The sequence below is a fragment of the Juglans regia genome, chromosome 2 (assembly GCF_001411555.2).
Source record: "Juglans regia cultivar Chandler chromosome 2, Walnut 2.0, whole genome shotgun sequence".
Lineage (NCBI taxonomy): Eukaryota > Viridiplantae > Streptophyta > Magnoliopsida > Fagales > Juglandaceae > Juglans > Juglans regia.
Window position 1 is genome coordinate 11,056,196 of NC_049902.1, and position 23,194 is coordinate 11,079,389.

At 38.8% G+C, this 23,194-nt stretch overlaps 1 protein-coding gene across 1 annotated transcript; it reads right to left on the reverse strand.

Moving 5' to 3' along the window:
* Positions 1-5,513: 5,513 nt before the first annotated feature.
* Positions 5,514-6,467, reverse strand: LOC109011246 (cysteine-rich and transmembrane domain-containing protein WIH2-like). The gene is made up of 3 exons (XM_018992360.2): positions 6,304-6,467; positions 5,865-6,081; positions 5,514-5,769 (listed from the first exon to the last, which is right to left on the reverse strand). Exons 1-3 carry the CDS (start codon positions 6,332-6,334, stop codon positions 5,721-5,723), a joined length of 297 nt encoding a protein of 98 aa, XP_018847905.2. The 5' UTR covers positions 6,335-6,467; the 3' UTR covers positions 5,514-5,720.
* Between the last annotated feature and the right edge of the window lie 16,727 nt (positions 6,468-23,194).

Genomic DNA, 23,194 nt, shown 5'->3' on the forward strand with positions numbered 1-23,194 from the left:
AAGTAGTTTTCAGATAGTGGTTGCTTATAATTAGTCAACAAACAAGAGCACAAGATTCAATCCGTATAATATATGGGTATATACAATCCGTGCTCACCACACGGTTTGGCTGCTAATTTTGATTTGAAGAAGGTGAATGTCCAAGCTGATGAAGATTAATTGATAGCTTAGATTGAGATGCACCATTGATCATTTGGAGACATCGAATGCATAGTACATGATAATTGTAGTAAAAGAGAAGAGTCAGGTTGTAGAGTTTGAATTAGTTGGAGCTAGATTTTGTGTGGGGTATGCTAACCATAGATAGATTTCAAGTGGGTGAGTACGAGAAGTTAATATCAATAAATATTGGGCTCATGGAGATTGTGAAAAATATTAAGCGATCTAACGGGCAAACTTGTTTCTTTTTTCTTTTTTAAATTTTAGTTGATTTAGATCTCTAGGTTTATTCTACTTCTATTCTGGCCTAGTTTGGTTTCACATACCTTTAAAATCATCTCATCTGATTTTATCTCAATATCCAAACACAATTCAAATACAAATATTTTTTAATTTCAAAATTTTAACTTTTTTATTTAATCGTTATCTAAACATTACAACTTTTTCAAACTTCCAAATAAATAAATAAATAAATAAATAAATAATGAGATTTTAACCTTTTTTAACTTTATAATTTTTTTATTCAACTTTTCTCTCTCATTTTTCAAAATCTGGTAAAAATCTTAATTCAAATCTTTTCACTACTATTCACAGATTTCTCACATCATCTCATATGTATAACAAAACTAATAGGGATATGCTTTGAAAATTTTGAGGCTAATGAGGGGACGACAATGACGGGTTGGCCTTTGAAAATTTCAACATAGCTGAGGTTGAGGAATTTTGAGTGGATTTGCAAGTCTTGTAAAAGGACTGTAAAGTCATGCACGCGCTTGTGGAAAATTTGAGGCTAATGAGGGGACGATAATGATGGGTTGGCCTTCAAAAATTTCAACATAGCTAAGGTTGAGGAATTTTGAGTGGATTTATAAGTCTTGTAAAACGATTGAAAAGTCATGCACGCGTTTGTGGAGAATTTGAGGCTAATGAGGGGATGACAACGAGGTGTTGGCCTTCGGAAATTTCAACATAGTTGGCGAGGAAGGACCAACAGCCAAGGTGTAGTAGCTCCTAGCCAGCCCCTACCACGAGACTAGGGTGTGCGGCCCAACCGGCGCTTGGTGTATAGTTGCTTGCGAATAAAATGAAAAGGTGCACCAGTTGGAAGAGAAACATCATAACCATTGGACTAAGCCACCTTTTTGTCACTTGGTAACAGACACAATAATTAATATACTTGTTCGGATCAGATTTCAGAATAATGAAATGTTACAACTGTAGCTTTTCATTTGCATCTTTTGGCCATCTTTAAATGAACTCTTTGGCCTACGAATTGAACAATCTCATAAGCCATTTTCAAAATTCTCTCTTCCAATTATCTCATTTCTTCAAAATTTGCTACAATTTATTCGTTTTTGAGAGAACAGATTTCTAATCTCTTGGTTGAATAGTAAAATCTTAGGGTGTACGGGATTTATTTCGTGTGTGCATAATGCAGTTAGATAAACAGATTTGTCTTGGGCTTCATTGTATCTTGGAGGCAAATATATTTGTAATCCGTGTGCATACCGTTATTGGTGGATGCAAATATTGTCTTAAAGAAAGTGACATTGTAACGCGCCTAGAAGCAAACTCTTTTCTCTAACTATTTTTTGTTTTGCAGCCTCTTTGCACCACAAATTAATATGAGTTGTCCAATCAATTTGGGCATCCATGTTTTGAGATGATGTGTCCATACTATCCATGCCAACCTTAACAAGAGACGTTCATATCATAAATAGTAAATTACATACAAAAAATATTCAAATAAAATAACTCAAGTAAACTAATGTTGTCATTTCAATGTGTAGACTGGTAAAAGTACAACAAAGATTATTAAACTAATCCCATCAAGCATGTTACCCTCAGGCTGATAGTTAGATAAGGTTGTGAACTTTTCATTGAATGACTTACTTCGTACCTTGTTTGGCGATCACTTGAAGACTTTTGGGACGAAGTAGTTTTCAGATTGCGGTTGCTTATAATTAGTCAACAAACAAGAGCACAAGATTCAATCCGTATAATATATGGGTACAATCGGTGCTCACCACACGCTCTGGCTTCTAATTTTGATTTGAAGAAGGTGAATGTCCAAGCTGATGAAGATATGATAGCTTAGATTGAGAATTTGAGATGCACAAAGCAACCAGTGATCATTTGGATAAATCGAATGCATAGTACATGATAATTGTAGTAAAAAAGAAGAGGCAGGTTGTAGAGTTTGAAGTTGGAGCTAGATTTTGTGTGGAGTATGCTAACCAAAGATAGATTTCAAGTGGGTGAGTACGAGAAGTTAGTATCAATAAATATTGGGCTCATGGAGATTGTGAAAAAGATTAACCGAATGTCTATAGGCTGAAACGTCCTAGACATATTAAGCGATCTAACGGGCAAATGTCCTTGTTTCTTTTTTAATTTTTCAGATTTAAGAATTTTAGTTGATTTAGATCTCTAGTTTGATTCTACTTGTATTCAGGTCTGGTTTGGTTTCACAGACTTATGAAACCATTTCATCTCATCTCAACTCATCTCAATATCCAAACACCATTCAAACACAAATATTTTTTATTTCAAAATTTTAATTTTTTCATCTAATCATTATCTAATCATTATAACTTTCTCAAACTTCCAAACAAAACACAAAAAACTAATGAAATTCTAACCCGCTTTTAACTTTATAATTTTTTTATTCAAATTTTCTCTCTTTTTCCAAAATTTCGTAAAAATCTTAATTCAAATTATGTCACTACTATTTATAAATTATGTCACTACTATTCACAGATTTTTTACCTCATCTCATTTATGTAACCAAACTACTAGGGATATACTTTGGATGAACTGTTTATTGTTTTCCTCAACTTATTCAATCTCATACCTCTGTTAAGAGTGTTTTCTTTATTACATTTTGTAAGATGGAGGGGTGCCCACATGGGCAAACCCCTCCTATGCCGTAACAGCATGTAACACATGGCTTAATTTCCATGCGTTACATGCTTGAGAATAAAAGTGGCAACGACCACTTTATTGCAGGGGTTAAAAAAATCAAAAGATAGTTGACGATGCCATGTATGCCATCGCAAAATGGCGTGACAGAAATGAGAAATCAAACACTGTTTGAGATGGTTAGGTCAATGATAGTGCAAGCAAACCTACTAATTTCATTTTGGGTGGGTGTATTTTGACTGCTGCCTATATTCTTAATCGAGTGCTCTCCAAATCAGTATCTTCCACTTCATATGAATTATGGACCATCAAAAAGCTCAATTTAAGTAACTTGCGCCCATGGGATTTAATGGGTTTTGTTCACGATGTTTTTCATAAATATAAGAAGTTTGGCCCTAAAGGAAAGAAGTGTATCTTTATAAGGTACTTAGAACACTATAAAGGGTATGTGATAATAAGTGAACAATCTGATGGAATTGTGACTGAGATTGAGTCATGAGATGTACATTTCATAGAGGATGAGTTTCCAAGTAGGGGTGAGGTTAATAGGAGTTTGAAACTCCATGAGATTGTGGGTCAAGAGGAAGGCACTCCAAGGGGTTTAGTTGAGAATAAGGAAGAAATTTCCCAAACTCCTACAAATTTTGAGAGTGATTTGCCTTTGAGTGGGAGCACACCATTTGTTAATCAACCACAACAACCTCAACCGTGTAGAAACATGCGTGAAAGTGTTTCTCGTTGTCGTTTTGAGATTGAATGAGAATCTTTCATGCTAGCTCCGCAAGATGATGATGAGCCAAGGACAATTCATGAGGCACTCTTGTCTTCTACTAAAGATGAGTGGATGAAAACACTAAATGATAAGATAGAGTCTATGAGGATTAACTAGGTTAGGGATCTAGTATATCTATCATTAGGGCGCAAGGTTATTGGGAACAAATAGATTTTAAAGGTGAAGCGCAAGTTGCATGGATCAATAGAATGATACAAAACTCGCTTAGTGGAAAAATGATAAACTCAATAGGAGGGTATAGATTATGAGAAAACTTTTTCACTAGTGATGAGAATTGCCTCGATTCACCTGATTCTAGCTATAGTAACGTACATGGATTTGAAACTCTATCAAATGGATATTAAGACAACATTTCTCAATGGAGAATTAGATAAGGAGATATATATGGATCAACTCACGACTTTGTGGTCAAAGGTTAAAAGCGCAAGGTGTGCAAGCTCAAACAATATATATTGCCTAAAACAATCATCTAGACAATGGTATCTCAGATTCCATCAAGTCATTCTCTCGAATGGGTTTACGATGATCACGGATGATCATTGTGTCTGTCAAAAGGTCCAAGAAGAGCTTCATTATGTTGTCATTCTATGTTGACGACATACTAATGGCTGGAAATGACAAAGGGTTGATAGTCACCACAAAAGAGTGGTTATGCTTTAATTTTGAGATGAAGGATATGAGTGAGGCAGATTACATTTTGGGAGTTAGATCTATAGAGATCGATCAAAGAAACTTCTATGTTTGTCCCAGCAGACTTACATAAATAAAGTTCTCGAGCGCTTCCAAATGTGTGAATGTAAACCCATTGACACTCCTATTGCTAGTGACGAGAGCTTGTTCAAAGAGATGTGTCCTAAGACTCAAAGAGAATTGGGAAAGATGGCTCGTGTCCCTTATCCACCATGGAGGCAGAGTATATAGCTTGCTCAGCAGCAGTTTGATTATGGAGGTTCCTTGAACATCTAGATATTGGCACGGATACTACAGATCTGGTGACAATATTTTGTGATAGCATGGCAGCTTTTGCATATGCTAAGGACTCAAAGTATCATAGAAGAACTAAATACATAGATATCAAATATCACTACATCAGAGACATGGTGGCACAAAAAGAAGTGGTTCTGAAACACCTTTCTACGAGTCGCATGGTTGCTGATCCCCTAACAAAGCCTATAGCAAGAGATGTTTTTGTGGCTCATGTTAGGAATTTAGGACCGCGTAGATTGTGAATGTAGTTTATGTTTCAGTTGACATTGAGAAGCAAACTTTCATTTTGAAATGGCTGCAGCTACACCACAAGCCTGTGTCTTACAGTTTAAGTTTGAAATGTTTGTCAAGGAAACAAATGGAGGCATGATTGACAATAGCACCTCAAAAGTCTTTTGTATTTGCTGTTTGTGTGGAAACATACATCAAATAGTTCCAGTTTAACAAGATAAGAAAGATGCAAAGAATCGCAAAGTTGTTGGCTCATACCATCAATATTCTATCAAATCTGGGATGGGCGAGAATATGAGGATCAGTTGGTAACAGATCTACTATGCATAGATAATTATATAATTGAATTTGATATATTGATAGTGCGTGTAGATTTAATAAAATATTAGTGATTCTTTGCTCTAAGGCTAGGCTGGTCTGATTGAGTTCTTTTAAGATGGTGTTTGATATAAAACGATGAATTTTTTAAGCTCCTTGGCAATACAATATATAGTGATTGTTACCGCATCACAGAAATATAGTAATAAAGTACGAATCTATCAAATTGTGTAAACCTTTTCAAGATTTTAGATTACACAGGACGGGTCACATTCTAAATTGATGGGAGCATAATACTGTCTGCAGGCTATCAGCAACAGCAAAAATCTAAGACCCAGCAACAGCACAAGGCAGCAACACTGCAAATGAGAAATAAAGCAAACAAAGCAAAAATAGATGAAAATTATCAAAACAGAGAACGAAGATCATACAAACAAAAGAAAAACAAACGTACCATCCTTTCCAAAACCCTTCACCCCTAGTTGTAGTTTCAACGGGAGGCATGTGTTGGGGATTATACCCTGCTGCAGCGTCAGTACCTCTGGTTGGGTAACCAATTGGTGGAGGTGGTGCAACATAATAATTAGGAACTTGAACGTTGCCCTGATCTACTACAGCCTGTGGAGGTCCATAGCTCGGCGGATATGCAGTCACAGGTGGGGGATATGCCCCTGCAATTTCAATATACATGAACCAAAATCAAAGATCCAATGATCCAAAAGATGTAGTCCGAAATATCTTTTAAGCTTTCCAAAGGAGGCAAAAGAGGAGGAATAAAGTAGCAGTTTTCTTTCAAAACTAGTTATAAAGAAGGCTCTAGAATTTAATTACATATATGATCCTCTCAAGTCTCAACATACTTCTTAAGATTATACTTGAGGCATTTTACTTACCAGGAGCTTGCTGCTGATCATAGTGGCTCATGACTGATAAAATCAGATGCTTACGAAATGCGCGAGAGAGAGAGAGAGAGAGAGGGTCGGATGAGAGGTTGAGGAATTTTGAGTGGATTTATAAGTCTTCTAAAATGAATAAAAAGTCATGCACGAACTTGTGGAGAATTTGAGGCTAATGTGGGGACGGCAACGAGGCGTTGGCCTTCGGAAATTTCAACACAGCTGCCGATAAATCGGATAAACAAATGCCATGTCTGACAAAGCCACGCGTAAAATGTTTGGTGCATGTTATGAAATGGTTCTGTTCGTGCCGGAGGATCACACCTGCAAATAGACAACTGCCACTTGTCAAACGATGACGTCATATATATATATATATATATATATATATATCCCAATAAGAAAAACCAATGGACTTTCATGTATTTAAAGTTTTATACATCCGCAATACAATTAAGCAAAAGTTTTATAGAAATTTTGATCAACATGATTCCTGTGCTATGTATTATTTGGGTTTAAGAACATGTGTTTTCTATTTTAACCTATTATGGTTTGGATTTTTAAGCAGTAGCTTATATACTATTTTATTACTATTTTCGATTATTTTTAACCTAATTAAGAATTGCCACTTAGAAAAATTTAACGAAGTGTTTTTTGTAAAAAAAAAAAAAAAGAGATGCCAATGATGTCCGACGTTCTGTGATGTTTTTATGGATGACAATTGGGACACTAGGGAGTTCTGAAAGAAAATTATCGATCTTCTGGCTTCTTTCGAGGAAGTGAAGACATGGAGGAGCACTAGGCTGACTCACTTTTCCAAAAGGTTTGTCGAGAACTCGTAAGAACAACCCTTCCCTTCCTTCCCTTGTGAACAATTTAATGAATTTATGTATTTCTTTCATATATGTTACTGTTTACAAGGACTCCTTTATATAGGAGAATTACAGGATAGGTTGGACATTTACTCAAGCACATGGTGTGCGTGCTGCCTACAGCTATTTACAGGACTTTGTTGTAACCGTAAGATGCCATTTACAAGGGAATAACATAAACCAATTAAAGGAATTTCAGCAAGAGTTTGCTAGGAGCTTCTGGAAGAGTCTTCATGCTGAGAAGGCTTGACTGATGCGTGTACTACTGAGGTGGATGCTGTGAGATTTTGGTTAGGTGAGGTGGAGTCGGATCTTGGTTTGGCTGAGCTGCTAATACCCTCCCGCGAGTCCATGATGGGAACCATTGTGAGAATCGTTCTTAATTGAAGGAACCGAGATGATTGCAAGGGCTTGGTGAATATATCAGCAACTTGATCTCGAAAGGCAGTGAAGGCAACTTGTAGAGACTTGGAAGTGACACGGTCATGCACAAAGTGGAAAACGATCTCCATATGCTTTGTGCATGAGTGAAGAACAGGATTAGCTGCGAGATATGTAGCCCCCAAATTGTCACACCAGAGGGTAGGGGGCTGAGAGAGAAAAATACCAAGTTCTTTAAGCAGAGACTGAAGCCAAAGTAGTTCAGCAGTGGTATTTGCTAGTGCCTTGTACTCAGCTTCAGTACTGGATCTGGCAACTGTGGGCTGCTTCTTGGAACTCCAGGAAATTAAATTTGAATCAAGAAACACACAAAAACCACCAGTGGAGCGACAGTCCACAGGGCATCCAACCTAGTCTGCATCAGAGAATGCATGAAGTTTATAGGAAGAGGAGGGGCGGATGAGGAGACCGTAGTGAGTAGTGTATTTGAGATATCTGAGGATCCTCTTGACCGCTTGCCAGTGAGGTAGTTTTGGACAATGCATAAACTAACAAATTTTATTGACAACAAATGCAATGTCAGGTCTGGTAAGAGACAGATATTGGAGACTACCTACTGTACTGCGATAGAGGGTTGGATAAGAAAAGTTAGGACCATCTGTGAGTGAAAGTTGAGCAGAGGAGGCCATGGGGGTCTGGACAGGTTTGGCAAGATCCATTTTGGTCCGTTTGAGCAGCTCACAAACATACTTTGTTTGTGATAGGTGTAGACCTTGTGAGAGGTGGTGAATCTCGAGTCCTAGAAAAAATCTAAGAGGTCAAAGGTCCTTAACAGGGAAGAAGGAGTTGAGAGAATGGAACACAGAGGTGATAGCATTCATACTGGAACCAGTAAGAATAATATCATCTACGTACACTAAGAAAAAGAGAGTGCCAGAGAATGTTTGTACAAGAATAACGAGGGATCTGACAGAGATTGTGTGAAGCCAAACTCAAGAAGCTTGGTACTCAACTTGGAGAACCAAGCGCGTGGCACTTGTTTAAGACCATAAATGGCCTTATTCAAGCAGCAGACATGGGTTGGGTGATCGGGATGGATGAAGCCGATGGGTTGGGTCATGAAAACTTGTTCTTGGAGGTCTCCATGCAAAAAGGCATTGTTGATGTCTAACTGTCGTAGGGACCATCCTTCAATGACAGCAATGGAAAGTATAGTACGAATTTTGGTTGGCTTTACAACTAGACTAAAAGTTTCAGAGAAGTCAATACCTGCCTGTTGATGAAACCCTTTAGTGACGAGACGAGCCTTGTGTCTGTTGATGGTGCTATCCAAACGTCTTTTGGTGTGAAAGACCCATTGGCACCCTACCAGGTTGTTGATTCCTGAAGAGGGCACTAGAGTCCACGTATTAGTGTTCATTAGTGCTTGAAACTCTTCTGCCATGGCTGTCCTCCAAACTTGGTGGTTTGAAGCTTTGGTAAAAGAGATGGGATCATCAGAAATGGGGGAAGAAATTGTGAGAAAACTTCCGGCGAAGGGGGGGGGCGGCCAGAGAATAGTGCCATCGGTGAATGTTTTGGGACAGATAGAATTAGTTTTTGATCTAGTGATTATTTAATTTGTGGGGGGAGGCGCAACAAATGGTAGAGATTGCTGAGAAGGTTCGAGAGTGTTGAAGGAAGGAGATAAAGTCTGAGGGGAATCGGGTTGAGAGGGAGTATCAAATTGTGGAGGAGAAGAGGGTGGGCTTTGGGGCGTGATGGGCTCAGTTGCTGGGATAGTTGGACTTGTAGGAGACTGAAGGGAGGGGTGGGGCTGTGTGACGTGGTTTGTGGGTGAGAGTGAGCTGGGTAAGGGAGATGTGGGCTGAGTTGGTTGGTTGGGTCATGCGGGTGTTATCAGATTGTGGATTTGTTGTGCAAGTAGGCTGGGTGGGAGAGGCATTGAGGATGGGCTTGAGTCCGAGATGTTGGTGTGATTAAAAGGGAATAGTTGCTCATCAAACACAATGTCTCTTGAGATGTAGAGGCATCCTGTAGGTAGATGTAGACAACGATAGCCATGGTGGGAGTCACTGTACCCAATAAAAAGACATTGTGAAGAATGAAGATCCAATTTATGTTGATTATATGGTCGTAAGTGAGGCCAACAAGCAGTTCCAAAGACTTTGAGAAAAGTGTAATTAGGAGGTTTAGAGAACAATTTTTCAAAAGGACTAAGTTGTTGAAGTAAGGGAGTAGGAAGACGATTTATTAAATACACAGCAGTGTGGAAGGAATCTGCCCAAAAATGTTGAGGCAGTGAGGCATGTGCCATAAGTGCTAAGCTGGTTTCAACAATGTGTCGATATTTGCGCTCAACTGCACCATTTTGTTGGTGAGTATGAGGGCAAGAAATTCGATGTGAAATTCCTTTGGCTTTAAGAAGATGAATGAGAGGACAAAATTTGCCTCCCCAATCACTTTGGATGGATTTTATTTTGGAATTAAAGAGTAATTCAATAGATCGTTGGAAATTAATGAACACTGAGACAACATCAGATTTTTGTATTAATGGAAACCACCAAGTAAAATGAGTATAGTCATCTAGAAAGGCAACATAATAACGATATCCTTCACGAGAAAGGACGGGGGCAGGACCCCATACATCTGTGTAAAGAAGTTCTAAGAGTTGGGTAGCCCGTTGATAAAAAGAAACAAAAGGTAATTGGTGAATTTTTGCTTGACAGCAAGCTGAACATGGAGAATTGAAGTCTCGGGTTGAAATTGGAAAGGAATAGTGTGATAGGACACGCTGCACAACTTAAAGAGATGGATGCCCAAGTCTGGACTGCCACCGAGAGGATGTGGTGCGCTCACCAACAAGAGCTTGAAGAGATGATGAAGTTGTTGGAAAGGTGTATAAACCGTCATGAATGGGGCCACGAAGGAGAGGGCCCCTCGTTTTGGAGTCTTTTACAATAAAATGAGAGGCATGAAATTCAAAATAAACCTAATTATCAAGACAAAATTGATTTTCAGAGACCAAGTTTTTGGTTATGTGAGGAACATGTAAAATATGCTTGAGATGAAAAGAGCGAGAAGCAAAGTTCAAGAGAGAATCATTGATGTTGGAGATAGGTAAGGCAATACCATCACCAACTTGAATTTGATCAGATCCATTGTAAGGGGCGAAGTTGAGGTTCAAGTGGGAGAGATCGAAAGTGAGATGGTTTGTGGCTGCGGTATCTGGGTACCAGTTGTTGTTTGCGGTGGAGTTGGATGAGGTGTAGTTGGCTGTAAGAGACCTGGGTGGGCCATTTTCATAGGCATGGTTGTAGCGATAGTAACATTGCAGTGCAAGGTGACCAACCTTGCCACAGACTTGGCAAGTTGGTTTGGAGTGCGGTAAGGGAGACTGATTTTGATTTGCTGAGGTGGGAAAGAGATTTGGAGGTGAGGTTTGAAAGTTCGACCCCTTCCACGACCGTGATAATTACCCCGGTAGGCTCCCTAAGTATTAGCACGACCATGAGAGGAATTTGTTGAGGTGAAATTGGCAAATAATTTAGTGGAGGAGGGAAGATGAGTGGAGTGAGCAGGGCGACTTTCGTGGGTGAGAAGGAGGCTAAAGAGTTCTTCAGAGGATATGGGTTCAACGCAAGCAGTAATGGAGGTAACCAAGGCATCAAAATAACTGTTTAATCCAGCTAGAAGATAGGAAATAAATTCGACGGAGGATAGTAGAGTGCCAGCGGCAGCCATGGTGTTGGAAAGGTGCTTGACTTTTTGGAAATAATCAAAAACAGAGGAGGAACCTTTTGACACAATAGCAAGTTGATATCGAAGTTGAATAATCCGAGCATGAGAATTGGAAGTAAAAAGTTTTTCCAAGGCATTCCACACTTGATGAGCATTGGTGTAACCAACGACTTGGGCAATAAGATTTTCGGAGAGGGAGGAGATGATGGCACTAAGGATAAGCTGGTCAGTGTGGGACCATTCAAGATATTTTGGGTTGATTGTTTCAGAGTTAGGGAGAAAATGTGGTGGAGGAGGATTAGTGCCATCGATGAAGTGGAAAAGACATTGGCATCTCATATATGGAACCATCTGAGCTCGCCAGAGAAGGAAATTTTCATTGTTTAATTTTATTGAGACAAGATGGGAGAGGTGGGGAAGAAACGAAGAGGGAGGAGGAGAAGATTTTGGGTTGAGAAATTTTTTAGGATTAGCTTCAGCCATGGAGACATTTGTCTATTTTGACTCTGATGCCATGAACAATTTAATGAATTTCTGTATTTCTTTCATATATGTTATTGTTTGCAAGGACTCCTTTATATAGGAGAATTATAGGATAGTTTGGACATTTGCTCAAGCACATGGTGTGCGTGCTGCCTAGAGCTATTTACAGGACTTTGTTGTAACCGTAAGATGCCATTTACAAGGGAATAACAGAAACCGATTAAAGGAATTTCAACAAGAGTTTTCTAGGAGCTTCTAGAAGAGTCTTCATGCTGAGAAGGCTTGACTGATGCGTGTACAGCTGAGGTGCATGCTGTGAGATTTTGCTTAGGTGAGGTGGAGTCGGATCTTGGTTTGGCTAAGCTGCTAATACCGTGCTAGTAGTTCTAGTAGCCTTTGACTCATATGCTACTATTAGGAGAGACTAGGGAAAGGGCAGAGCCTCACCTTGCAGTAGGAAGGTGTTCGTAGCTAGGACGAGCATTCTTGTTAGGAAAGCCAGATCCACTTTTAGCAGAAAAACAAATAAGAGTTTTGTTGAATCCGAACATATGGCAGAGAATTGTTGAAGCTTCATATCTGATAGAAAAGGATCTCATGATCATCGATCGATCTTACCTGGGATCGCAAGTCCCGAGTGGCTGAGAATCTTATGTCAGAAGGACCAACGATGATGAAGTAGTAAGGCCTCAAAGAACGAAAAATCCTTGCATCTTCTTCCCTATACTTCTTCTCATTTTCTTTTGTTTGTGTTCAAAGATATTCCTAGTTCTTGGTTTGCAAAGTAAAGGAGATGAGCTTGCAGGATCATGGAATTTAGGCTTTCTCTACTAGTGCAAATGGTCAAGGATTGTCTGATCAATTTGGAGGCACTTCCATCTCCAAGAAGTGTATTCAACAAATTCCTTCCTAAAGCACCATGCCCGCCCCCTTCTTCATCAACGGGCAGCAGGTTCGGTATCTACTACAAAAGAGAGAACTTCCCTGGGCCTTGCTCCATCAGTTCTAGGGAGAACATCCTGTGTATATTTTCAATTCACATGTGGTGATCAGTTAAACCTTTGATTAATTAATATCTATTTTTTTTAGTGAACCCCTATTGCCCTTGTGAGGGTCGCCCAAAGTTGTTTGTCCAAGTGGGAGCACCTCAATAAATGATCGTGCATGGTAACTTGGAGTCCTATTACACCTAAGGCCAACTTCAATTCACTTTGGCGAGAAGAGCATGAGTAACCTCCAAAAATGCCGATATTGTACTTCCCAAGGTGTAGTAACTGCCATTCTAACCCTTCTTGGGGGAGTTCATCTACTTTGTATTAGGAATCGAAAGCACGCCCCTAAGCTAGAAAGCGGGAGCAAGATTGACACCCCTTTCAGCCCTCCACTAACAGAACTGGTAACCCTTTCCATAGCAGTGACTTGGAAGAAAGCTACCTTGACCATCTTTTGAAATTATAAATAATCTCAAGCTGGAGTACGGTAGGGGCAGAGGGAATTTCTGGTGGAGTGATGCCCTGAGGAATTCCTACCAGTAGACATTCCTGTACTCCAAGTGAATTGTCTAAGTGCTCTATCATCTTGGCTTTGTTAGGCACTCTTGTAATTCTTTGGTTTTATATAAATATATATATATTATATTTGGTCGGGCCCTAGTTAGGGTTTTCTTTTTGGCCTTTTCTTCCAAGGAGGTGACAATGATCTTGGAACTTGATGAAGGTGGTGGTTCAAAGGCCCAAGGATGGATGTGGCTCTTTGGGTCGTGGATTCTTTGTCCCTTAAATCCTAGGTTGAAGCTTTGATGCGAAAGATTGATCAATAGATTGTTTGGTCGACTCAGAAATGATCGATTGATCACTCCGTGGAAAGGCTCACCCTCGAAGCCTGAAAATAATACAAAGACATAGTGGTCACAGAGGATCCTTTACATCGTCACAACATAAAATATGGGGCGTCAAAATGTATTCCATCTAGTAGCTAGGCCACGAGCTGTCTTTAAAGAATCTATCGTAGGGTGTAGATAGATAGAAGGACGAAACAAACCAACCCACTTGTCATGGTCGGAATGATTGAAGAAAGAGAGAGAATGATGGCCCCTTCCACCTAAGGGTAATCATCGGAGAACAATGTCAGGGACAAGGTGAGAACCTTTCATCCCAAGAGCTAATTAATTTTTTCAAACGCTCAGGAAGCGGGAATTCCATCTCTAGCTGGGGGTTTCCATTCGAGGGTGATCGGTTCCTATCTTGCAGTAGCTAGTTGCTCGGCCTCAGTCTTGGACTGATCTCACACTCAAATCAACCCCTTCATCCTTTGATTAAAAGAGAGTAATGAGATAATTGCCAAGTGGAGGAATTTTGGAGACATTTTCATTGACGATTTTTATTTAAGTATTTCTCATAGTTATTGATTTTGGTTAAAAGGATTCACCTTCAGGTATAGGGTGTGACACCGTATACTAACTCAGTTGGCACACCTTTGGTTAGTGAAATTGTATATTCTTTAGTAGAAATATATACATATATATATATATATATGAGAGATTCTACTTGAAAGCCTTACACCACACACCTCCACCTAATCAATATGTGATTTGTCTTTTTTGTCTTTTTTGCCCTTTTATTGTAATGCTTAAATATGTGTATGTTTAAATAAAAGGAAAAAATGACAAATCACATGTAAGTTGGATGGAGGTGTGTGGTGTAAGGTTTCCAGGTAGAATCTCTCATATATATATATATATATATATATATGTATATATATATATATATATCTTTTACCATCAATACAATTAAAAGGGTGAACTAGCAATAAGTCTTTCCGTGTGCATAATTGTCTTTGAATTAAGTAAAATTGCCAAAGACAGAATTCATGAATAAGGAGTATATACCAAACCACATTTTACTTAAATTCAAACTTCTGTTGACTTCGGCTTTTTAATGCTGTATTACTCAATCAAAGCAGGTTGAATTTTAAAGAAAAAGATGCAAGGACATTGATCATTCAATTGGTAACTACCTAGACACTCTCAATGTGCATTTGGTGAAAGAGAGACAAATAGTCTCAAGCATAAGTCATGTGGAAGCTAGGAACTTCACACGACTGTTTATCAACTGGTTGCTTTGTGAACATCATTCACTTGCTTACTATTGCTTGTTAGACCATCATCAAGTCATTACAGCAGAACTGCTTTTTTACGACTTTTTTTTTTTGTCTAAAGGTGACATGTTTAGACCATTTCATTTGGAAAGATGACATCTTTAAATAATATTTTTGATATAGTGAGTACTTTGACTAACTCGCCACCCTTGTGTAACGTCTCGAAAGAAATTCGATAGATTAGAGCTTAGAAACTTCTTGAATCGAGTGATCAATTATGTTTTAGTCTATTAGCGTGTTCGGATCCTAATCCATTACGAAGATGGATTGCTTCTTTTATTTATTCGAGACATTTAGGAGTATAATTTTATGAAACGAATTGCACCCTTAGACTTGGTTGCAAGGATGCAGCCCACATTCCAATAGTTTGTTCCTTCTCCTTTTCACAAGTTAACCTCACTTCATGTATCATAACTTCAACCACCAAGTCAGCCCCTATACACCCCCCACGCCACCTCTCATTTCCTTCTACACTTGCATAATTTTTCCTTTCTTTCCTAGAGAGAAACCGAGAGAGCTAGAGGAGAGAAAACCTTTTTGTAGCTCTTGATTCCTTGTTCCACCCTTTGTATGTTCCTTCACTTGGCTTAAATCTATTCTATCTTGTTAAGTTGTGAGTCTTGATTACTTGGGAGAGTATTGGTTGAATTTTCTTTGAAGTTTGATGGATAAATGATGGTGTTGAAGATGAAATGGTTCAATTTGGATGTTTGTTGTTGAACCGTGGAAGTTTGTGCTTTTTTTTATGAAAATATTTTTGAATCTCGATTTTGTGTGAGTTATGGTTTGATCTATAACATAATATGTTGGGTTTTTATAAAATGGTTTTAAATGATCTATTAAGTGCTAGAAACCGATTCCCCAAAATGACTTTTTGTTCGGTGTAGTTTATCATTTTGGCCTTAGGATCTCAATTCTATACTTTTAGTAAATCTTGTTCTTAAAGCTTTAATCTATGGATTAAGTTGGAATTTTTTAAAGCTTTTTGACTTAGGTCTTTGTTGGATTTGTAATAAATATGCAACAACTAGTTTTTAAGCATGATTAGAGGCTCTAGGGTTTGGTGTTTGTTTGGATGCATTATTTGCTATAGTATATTAGATTTAATGCTTGGATCAAGTTATAAATTGAATGTGAGGTACATGGATATATTGTTTTATGATGTTTTGCATGTAAATCAAGGATTTAGTCTCTGTAATTCAAGTCAAAGCATGCAAGTTTCAGTTTCTATGATTTCCTTGAAAACCGAGTTTCATTTGTTGAGTTTTGTGATTTTTGTTGTTAGTCAAGCATGCTATCAACTAGGTATGAATGATGAACATGTTAGAAGTGAAATTTGTGGACTTTTGGAGTTGAAATAAAAGTATTAGACCAAGAACACCAAGATTATGTTCGATTTGACGTAATCCTGGTGTTTTCTGTTATTCTTTGAAGTGGCAACTTTAAGTTTTTGTAAAATGTGAGATTTAGTGTCTTTGAATGATCTTAGAACTAAGAATGTGATATTTGAGATTTATTATTTTTGGTTAAGCATGCTAGTGTGTTTAATGGCCAAGTAGCAAGTAGTGTGAAGTTTACATGAGGTATATAAATTTTGGTAAGTTTTTAGGTCCACTTGCAATTTGCTTAAGTTTAGGGGCCAATTTAGAATTTTCCAAAAGTTTAGGGATAAATTAAGTGAGAATTTCTAATTCTAGAACGTATCTCATTTCAAGTTACACTATGCTTGCGTTACACACGACATTTTGTAAGTTAGCTTCTAACCGACTTATTGTATTTTTATACATGTAAGGTGGTATGATGCTTTATTTATATTCATGTTTTACTTTATGATTTCTTAGTATTTTTATAACATGCCATTCCATGTCATTTTAAATATGTTAAAAGAGTATATATATATATATATATATATATATATATATATATTACATACCATGAATGTCATAAGTAAACAAGTATGTCACAAAAATATTTCTAAATCATGCAATAGTCGTATTCTTTTATCATGAACACAAGTGCTAGGATGAGAGATTATCCTAGTGGAACTCCACTGTCTACTCTAGAGTGTCTAAAATGGAGTGGAATCTCCTGGGTTGATAAAATACCGCCAATCGACTTTGAATGAGACCTGAGTAACTAGTTCCTGGAGTGAAGCCAGGCACCAAATGTTAGTGGGTGCCGAAACATGCTACAAGTACAAGTTATGGATTTACTTACGAGTAAAGCCTTCATGAATGATGACTCACAACTAGTGCAAGGACCTGTGCTGTGATGCAGTACCTGCAAGAGTACACGGTATGTGGGGAGACGTGGAGTGTCCATTTTCAAGTAATCAAACATGTATATGTATGGATGTCCCATGTTCATGCAAGCAAGTATGCCATGTTCATGTCAAGTTATGATGTTTCTAAGTCATGTCATGCATAAGCAAGTTTGTGTTCATCAAGCATACATGTCACATTTCTAACATGCATGTTTATTCATACTGTTAGTAGGCTAGGAGTTTTACTTGCTGAAATTTTATTAAAAAACTCATTATGGTAATCCCAACTACCATTCTCCTCAGAATGGTATATGATGTGTCGGGAGCAGAGGATCAGCGCACAACTATCTGGAAGAGGTCGAGTTGGCCGGGAAGGAGCCTCACAGATCTTTTAGAGTCAATCCTTCAGTTCATGGATTCTATTTTGGAGCTTATAATCAAGTTGCGTGAGTGCCTTGGTGTTTGATTTAATTTATATTATGTCTGTAACTATGTAGATCAGTCTATAGTATTATGATGTTTTGATTACAAACTTTTTGGACGGATGATATGACTTTTGATATGTGAATATTAATAGATAAGTGTTTATGATTAGGGATTTAACATTCTAGTACATTGTGTATTACTAAAAGAAAAGTATTTGTTGTGATTACCACATAGTGTTAGAAGTATGCTAGTTGCATTGCATTCTTAATTGTCATGAATGGGAGTATGTGACTTTGTGTTGCATGTCCTGACACTTCAAGTTTTATTAAATCCCAAGAGGAGTTTGCGAGCATCACACCCCTTAGCTGGACAATTTGGAAATGTTTTAAATTTGATTCCAGCGCAAGATCATTCCAATTTAAGCACTAGAACAAAATATTTCGGTACTGGTGTGTTTTGATATTGTTTTGGAATTAGCTATATGTATATATAAATTGATAATTAATAGCTACTTCATCCCACATATCGGAAATCCACATTTTCTCTCATACAATGCCTCGTAAGGGGCCATTTGGATGGTCGTTTGGTAATTGTTATTATATGCAAACTCAATGAGTGGGACATGGCTTTCCCAGGATCCCTTAAAATATAATACACATGCTCTCAGCATGTCCTTCAATGTCTAAATAGTTATCTCCGACTGTCTGTCAACTTAGGGATGGTAAGCACTACTGAATTTCAGCTTAGTGCCCATTGATGCTTGTAAACACTTCAAAAAATAAGACGTAAGTCTTGGGTCTCGGTCCAACGTCGGAGTGCACTCTATGTAACCTAACTATCTCTTTTATGTACATCAGAGTGAGCTTACTCAAGGTGTCTGTAATAGCGATTGGTAAAAAGTGGGCACTCTTGGTCGACCTATCTACGATTAACCATATGTCGTCTTTACCATTAATGGTAACCCTACCACTAAGTCCATAGCAATGTCTTTCCACTTCCACTACGGAATAGGCAAGGGCTATAAATCCTCAACCGGTCTCTGATGCTCAGCTTTCCCTCTCGACATGTAGCGCATCTCTTGATGAAGAGGGTGACGTCTCACTTCATTCCTTCCCACCAAGATCCTTTCCTAAGATCTTGGTACATCTTCGTACCTCCTAGATGTATCAGTATGGCGAGGAATGAGCTTCTACTACTACTCGTCCTAACATTTCTGAATTAGGCAGAACTACTTTCTTTTCTCTAATAATAAGATTACATCCTCACCTAAGCTGAAATGTACAGGTCCCCTACCTCTACAGACTCTTTTTCAAAATCTCTAACAATTTTGGGTCCTTCCTCTACTGACACTTCAGTTCATCAAACTCACTCACTCTCAACTGTTGCATGCCGCTTAGAATATCCTTTGGTGGCAAATTTCTAGAATACACTAGTATATCATCTATGAACACTACTAGAAATAAGTACAAGACAGCCGAAATACATTATTCATAATGTCCATGAAAGTTCCTAGGGGCGTTAGCGAACTTGACAGGCATCATCGTAAACTCAAAGTGATCGTATCTCGTCCAAAAAGTTGTCTTTGGTATGTTGCCTCCCCTAATCCTCAATTGGTGATAACCTGACCTAAGGTCAATCTTAGAAAACATTGCAGCTCCTTGCAACTGAGCAAGAAAATCATCTTTCCTTGGTAGCAGGTATCTATTTTTTATGGTCATCTTATTAAATTCTCGATAATCGATACACATGCTAATGGTTACATTCTTCTTTTTAACTAATAGCATTGGTGCTCCCCAAGGTGAGATACTAGGCTTGAGAGACCCCCTTCATCAACAACTCCTGTAGTTGGCTTTTCCGTTCTTTCAACTTGGTTAGGGCCATCCTATAGAATGAATTAAGTACTAGAATTGTCGGTTCCAACTCAATCGAGAACTCGACTTCTCTATAAGGGGGCAATCCTGTTAATTGTCTGAATACCTCTGAGAACTCATTTACTATGGGTATATCCTCTATCTCCTTAGGTTTTTCTCCTTAAGTACTAAATGTACTAAGTAGGCTTCGGCCCCGCTCCCAACTCCTTCTTGGCTTGCAATGAGGTAATCATTTCTAGCATTGATCTTAACTAACTTCCTCGAAAAATCCTATCTTCCATTCCAGGTGCGCTGAATGTTACAACCCGCCAGGAAGCGAAGAGAAAGATTTGTAGGCAGGCACCAGAGCGAGAGTCCAAGGAAGGGAAAGAATATTATAAGGGAGCTCACCCATTGTCATGGCTCTACCAGACCACATCAGCCAGTTGGTGAAATCAGGACTATAACCAAAGGATTCGACGGGGGTGGAGCATCATCACCTGCAAGAAAGGCCCATGCCAGAAGGGCAAGATATGAAGGAGTTTTTGCTAATGATAGGCCCTTAAAGCAAACTAGAACTGGGAAAACTACTCATATGTCCTTTGGCAACGAAAATCACAAGGTGTGTTGTACTCTCAAGACGATGCTTTGGTAGTAACTCTGCTTGTCACATACTACACTACCTACAAGACTTTGATTGACAACAAGATTTATAGCAGACGTACTATTTTGGAATGTATTCTTGAAGATAGGCATTAAGCAATACAATTTGCGGCCATCCCCTACACCATAGAAGGGGTCTTCAAGAGAAATAGTGCAGTCGATTGGTTCCATTGAGTTATCCATTACAGGAGGAGCTGCATCCCTCATGACAACAACAATCACAAACTTTTTGGTTGTAAAAGCTCGATCGTCATAGAACATGATGTTTGGTTGCCTAACCCTAAACAAGATGAGAGCGATCAGCTCAATGTACCACTTAAAGATGAATTTCCTGATAGATGTGGGTATGGGGGAAGTACCTGGCAAGCAAGTACAGGCACACAAATGCTATATGCAGGAGCTAAAGAATGGAGCTTCAGAAACTTAGGTTGTCAAGGATGCAATGGATGAAGATAAGATTCCTCCCAACTCCAGAGCTCATTGAGTAGGCGATAGAAACTCGGGATGAGGAGAATCTTAAATAGGGTGAAGCCACTAAGCCTCTACAATTGGTCGTTTTGAAGACCATGTCAGCGAATAAGAAAAGAGCACGTCCCTACCTAGTGGAAGGCAAAGGTGATCCTTCCTCGATGTAGGTGGAAAGTGAGGCAGGACTGGTCTATAGAGTGTAGCTAGTCTAATGGAAGGACAAGCGAGCACTGGGACGAGAACAAGGGGTTGAAGAGGCTCCTATTTCAAAAAAGCCTCCTAACGTACAAAGGCAAAGAACGAGTTGAAGGCAAGCAACGATCAAGGACAAGATCCTTGCTGACTCGTACGAGCTTTCCAAGACTACACAGAAATGTTCAAGCAGTGGAAATGTCTTACGCAATCGCCCACACTCCATTTGAAAGTATTGTGACTTGGCGGATCATATCGTTTGAACCCAGAGGTATAGTCTAACACCACATGGGAAATGCTCAGGTTGAGAGAGACTAAGGATCGAAAATAAGGCAAGCCATAAGGATGAACGGACCATGCCATGCCAGTCTGTCTCTATCATCCTACAGTAGGACGATTGAGACTAAAGGGCACCAATTCAATCACATCTGGAGTCAAAAGGAAACTTGACAAACCTGTGCAATAAAAGGCTTGAGCTAAAAGCCAAAATCTCATTTTTGAGTTCAAAAACACCTGAGAGACCTTGGAGTCATATTCTTTGGAAGGAGCCAGGGACTTGCAAGGAGACAAAGAAATGAGCAATATAGCGTTGAGTCAGTGAGGTAGGTTGGCTTCTAAGATAGTACCAAGGAATTTGGGTAAATGTTATGTGAGGATGTTATGGAATTTTCGTTCATGCATACTCTATAATCTCCCATTTTCTAATCATGAAATAATAAATGTTTTCCATTATATTTATGAAACACTTCATGTTTCCTAAGATTTGAATGCACTTGTTTTTGGTAGAATCTTTGTGTGAGTAATAGTACCGTGTGTCAATCATCGTGAAACGGGACAGAGAATTCCCCAAACCTTTCTTGCGAGACGTCGCCATGAGCTTTATAGAAGTAGAGAGAGTCCCCATGAATGATTGGGATCGGGTGGTATTGTGTTGGCCTCACCTGATAAACGGGATGTAGAATCCCTTGAGCGTATCTTGTGTTGGAGTCTTTGAGTTGGTTGGCTTGGTAAACGTTTCCCTGGTACAACATGTATATCTCTGTGTGAGAGTCAACCTGTGTTGGCGTACATGCAAGCTGACTTGCACCATGTTGGTTAGGTGGAAGAGATTCTAACATTGGAGCAACTCATCCTTTATTGGCCCATCAAGCGACATATGTCTATGTGATGAATATCTATGTGATGACGGTGAACTATTGTGAACTGGTGCTATGGTTTTAAGTGCTTGACAGGAGGGTGAATCCTCGCCTTGGCAACATGCATAACTACCTATATATATCTTGAATTTTGTAACAGATAGTAACTCCTTAGAGGGTGATTCATCGTCATGCTTATAAAAATGTATTTTACGGAGAGGATGATTCCTCGTTGCTTTTTCAAATACATGCTCTATTGCATGAGTGGGTAATTCATTGCCACACACTAACTCATGAATTCACTCTTGTTTTCACTGCACAAAACTATTTGTTGCATATTCAAGAGAATTGTTTCTCATTAACGGTCTTGTCATTTCAGCCTAACCTACCTATGGTTTTGGTATCATAACCACAGACTTTGATGCAGAGGTAGATCTAAGAGTAATACCCAAGGAGGGAGAGCCAACCCAACTTGAGCAGTAGGCGACTAGGCTCTCGTTGAGCATAGAGATGTGTTAGCTTGGAGCCACGAGGACATGGTGAGAATAGACTCTGTCATTCCAAAGGCCAAACGAATAAGGTAGAAGTGGAGGAGCTTCAGCGTGGAACATACACAGTGATAGTAGAGGAAGTGGATCGCCTACTTCATCAGGGAGTCACATTACCCATAATGGTTTTTCCAAGTAGTATTGGTGAAGAAGGAAAATGGGAAGTGGTGAATGTGCATAAACTTCACCGATTGAACAAAGTGTGTCCCAAAGATAGGTTTCCTTTGCCATAGAATGAATTAATACTTGATTTGATGGAAGGACACCAAATGTTGAGCTTCATGGATGCATATTCGGGATACAACCAGAAAAAATTCTATGAGAGCAACATAGAAAAGACGTTCTTTATAACAGATAAGGGGCTCTGGTAATACAATTCGAGCTGAAAAAATGTTGGAGCAACATATCAACGACTATTAAATTGCATGTTCAAAAAATAAATTGGACACAACATGGAGGTATACATAAAATACCTCCTAGTCAAAAGAAAGGAGGAAGACCATCAATTGGAAAACTTAAAGGAGGTCTTTGCCATTTTACAGAAGTACAACATGAAGCTCAATCCAGCCAAGTGCATGTTTGACTTGGTCTCAAGGAAATTCATGGTGTTATAACGAAGGATCAGGGCCATCCAGGTAAAAATCAAGATGACAATGGAGATGAAGTCGCCCCAACATCTAAACAAAGTGCAAAAATTAATCAGTAGGAT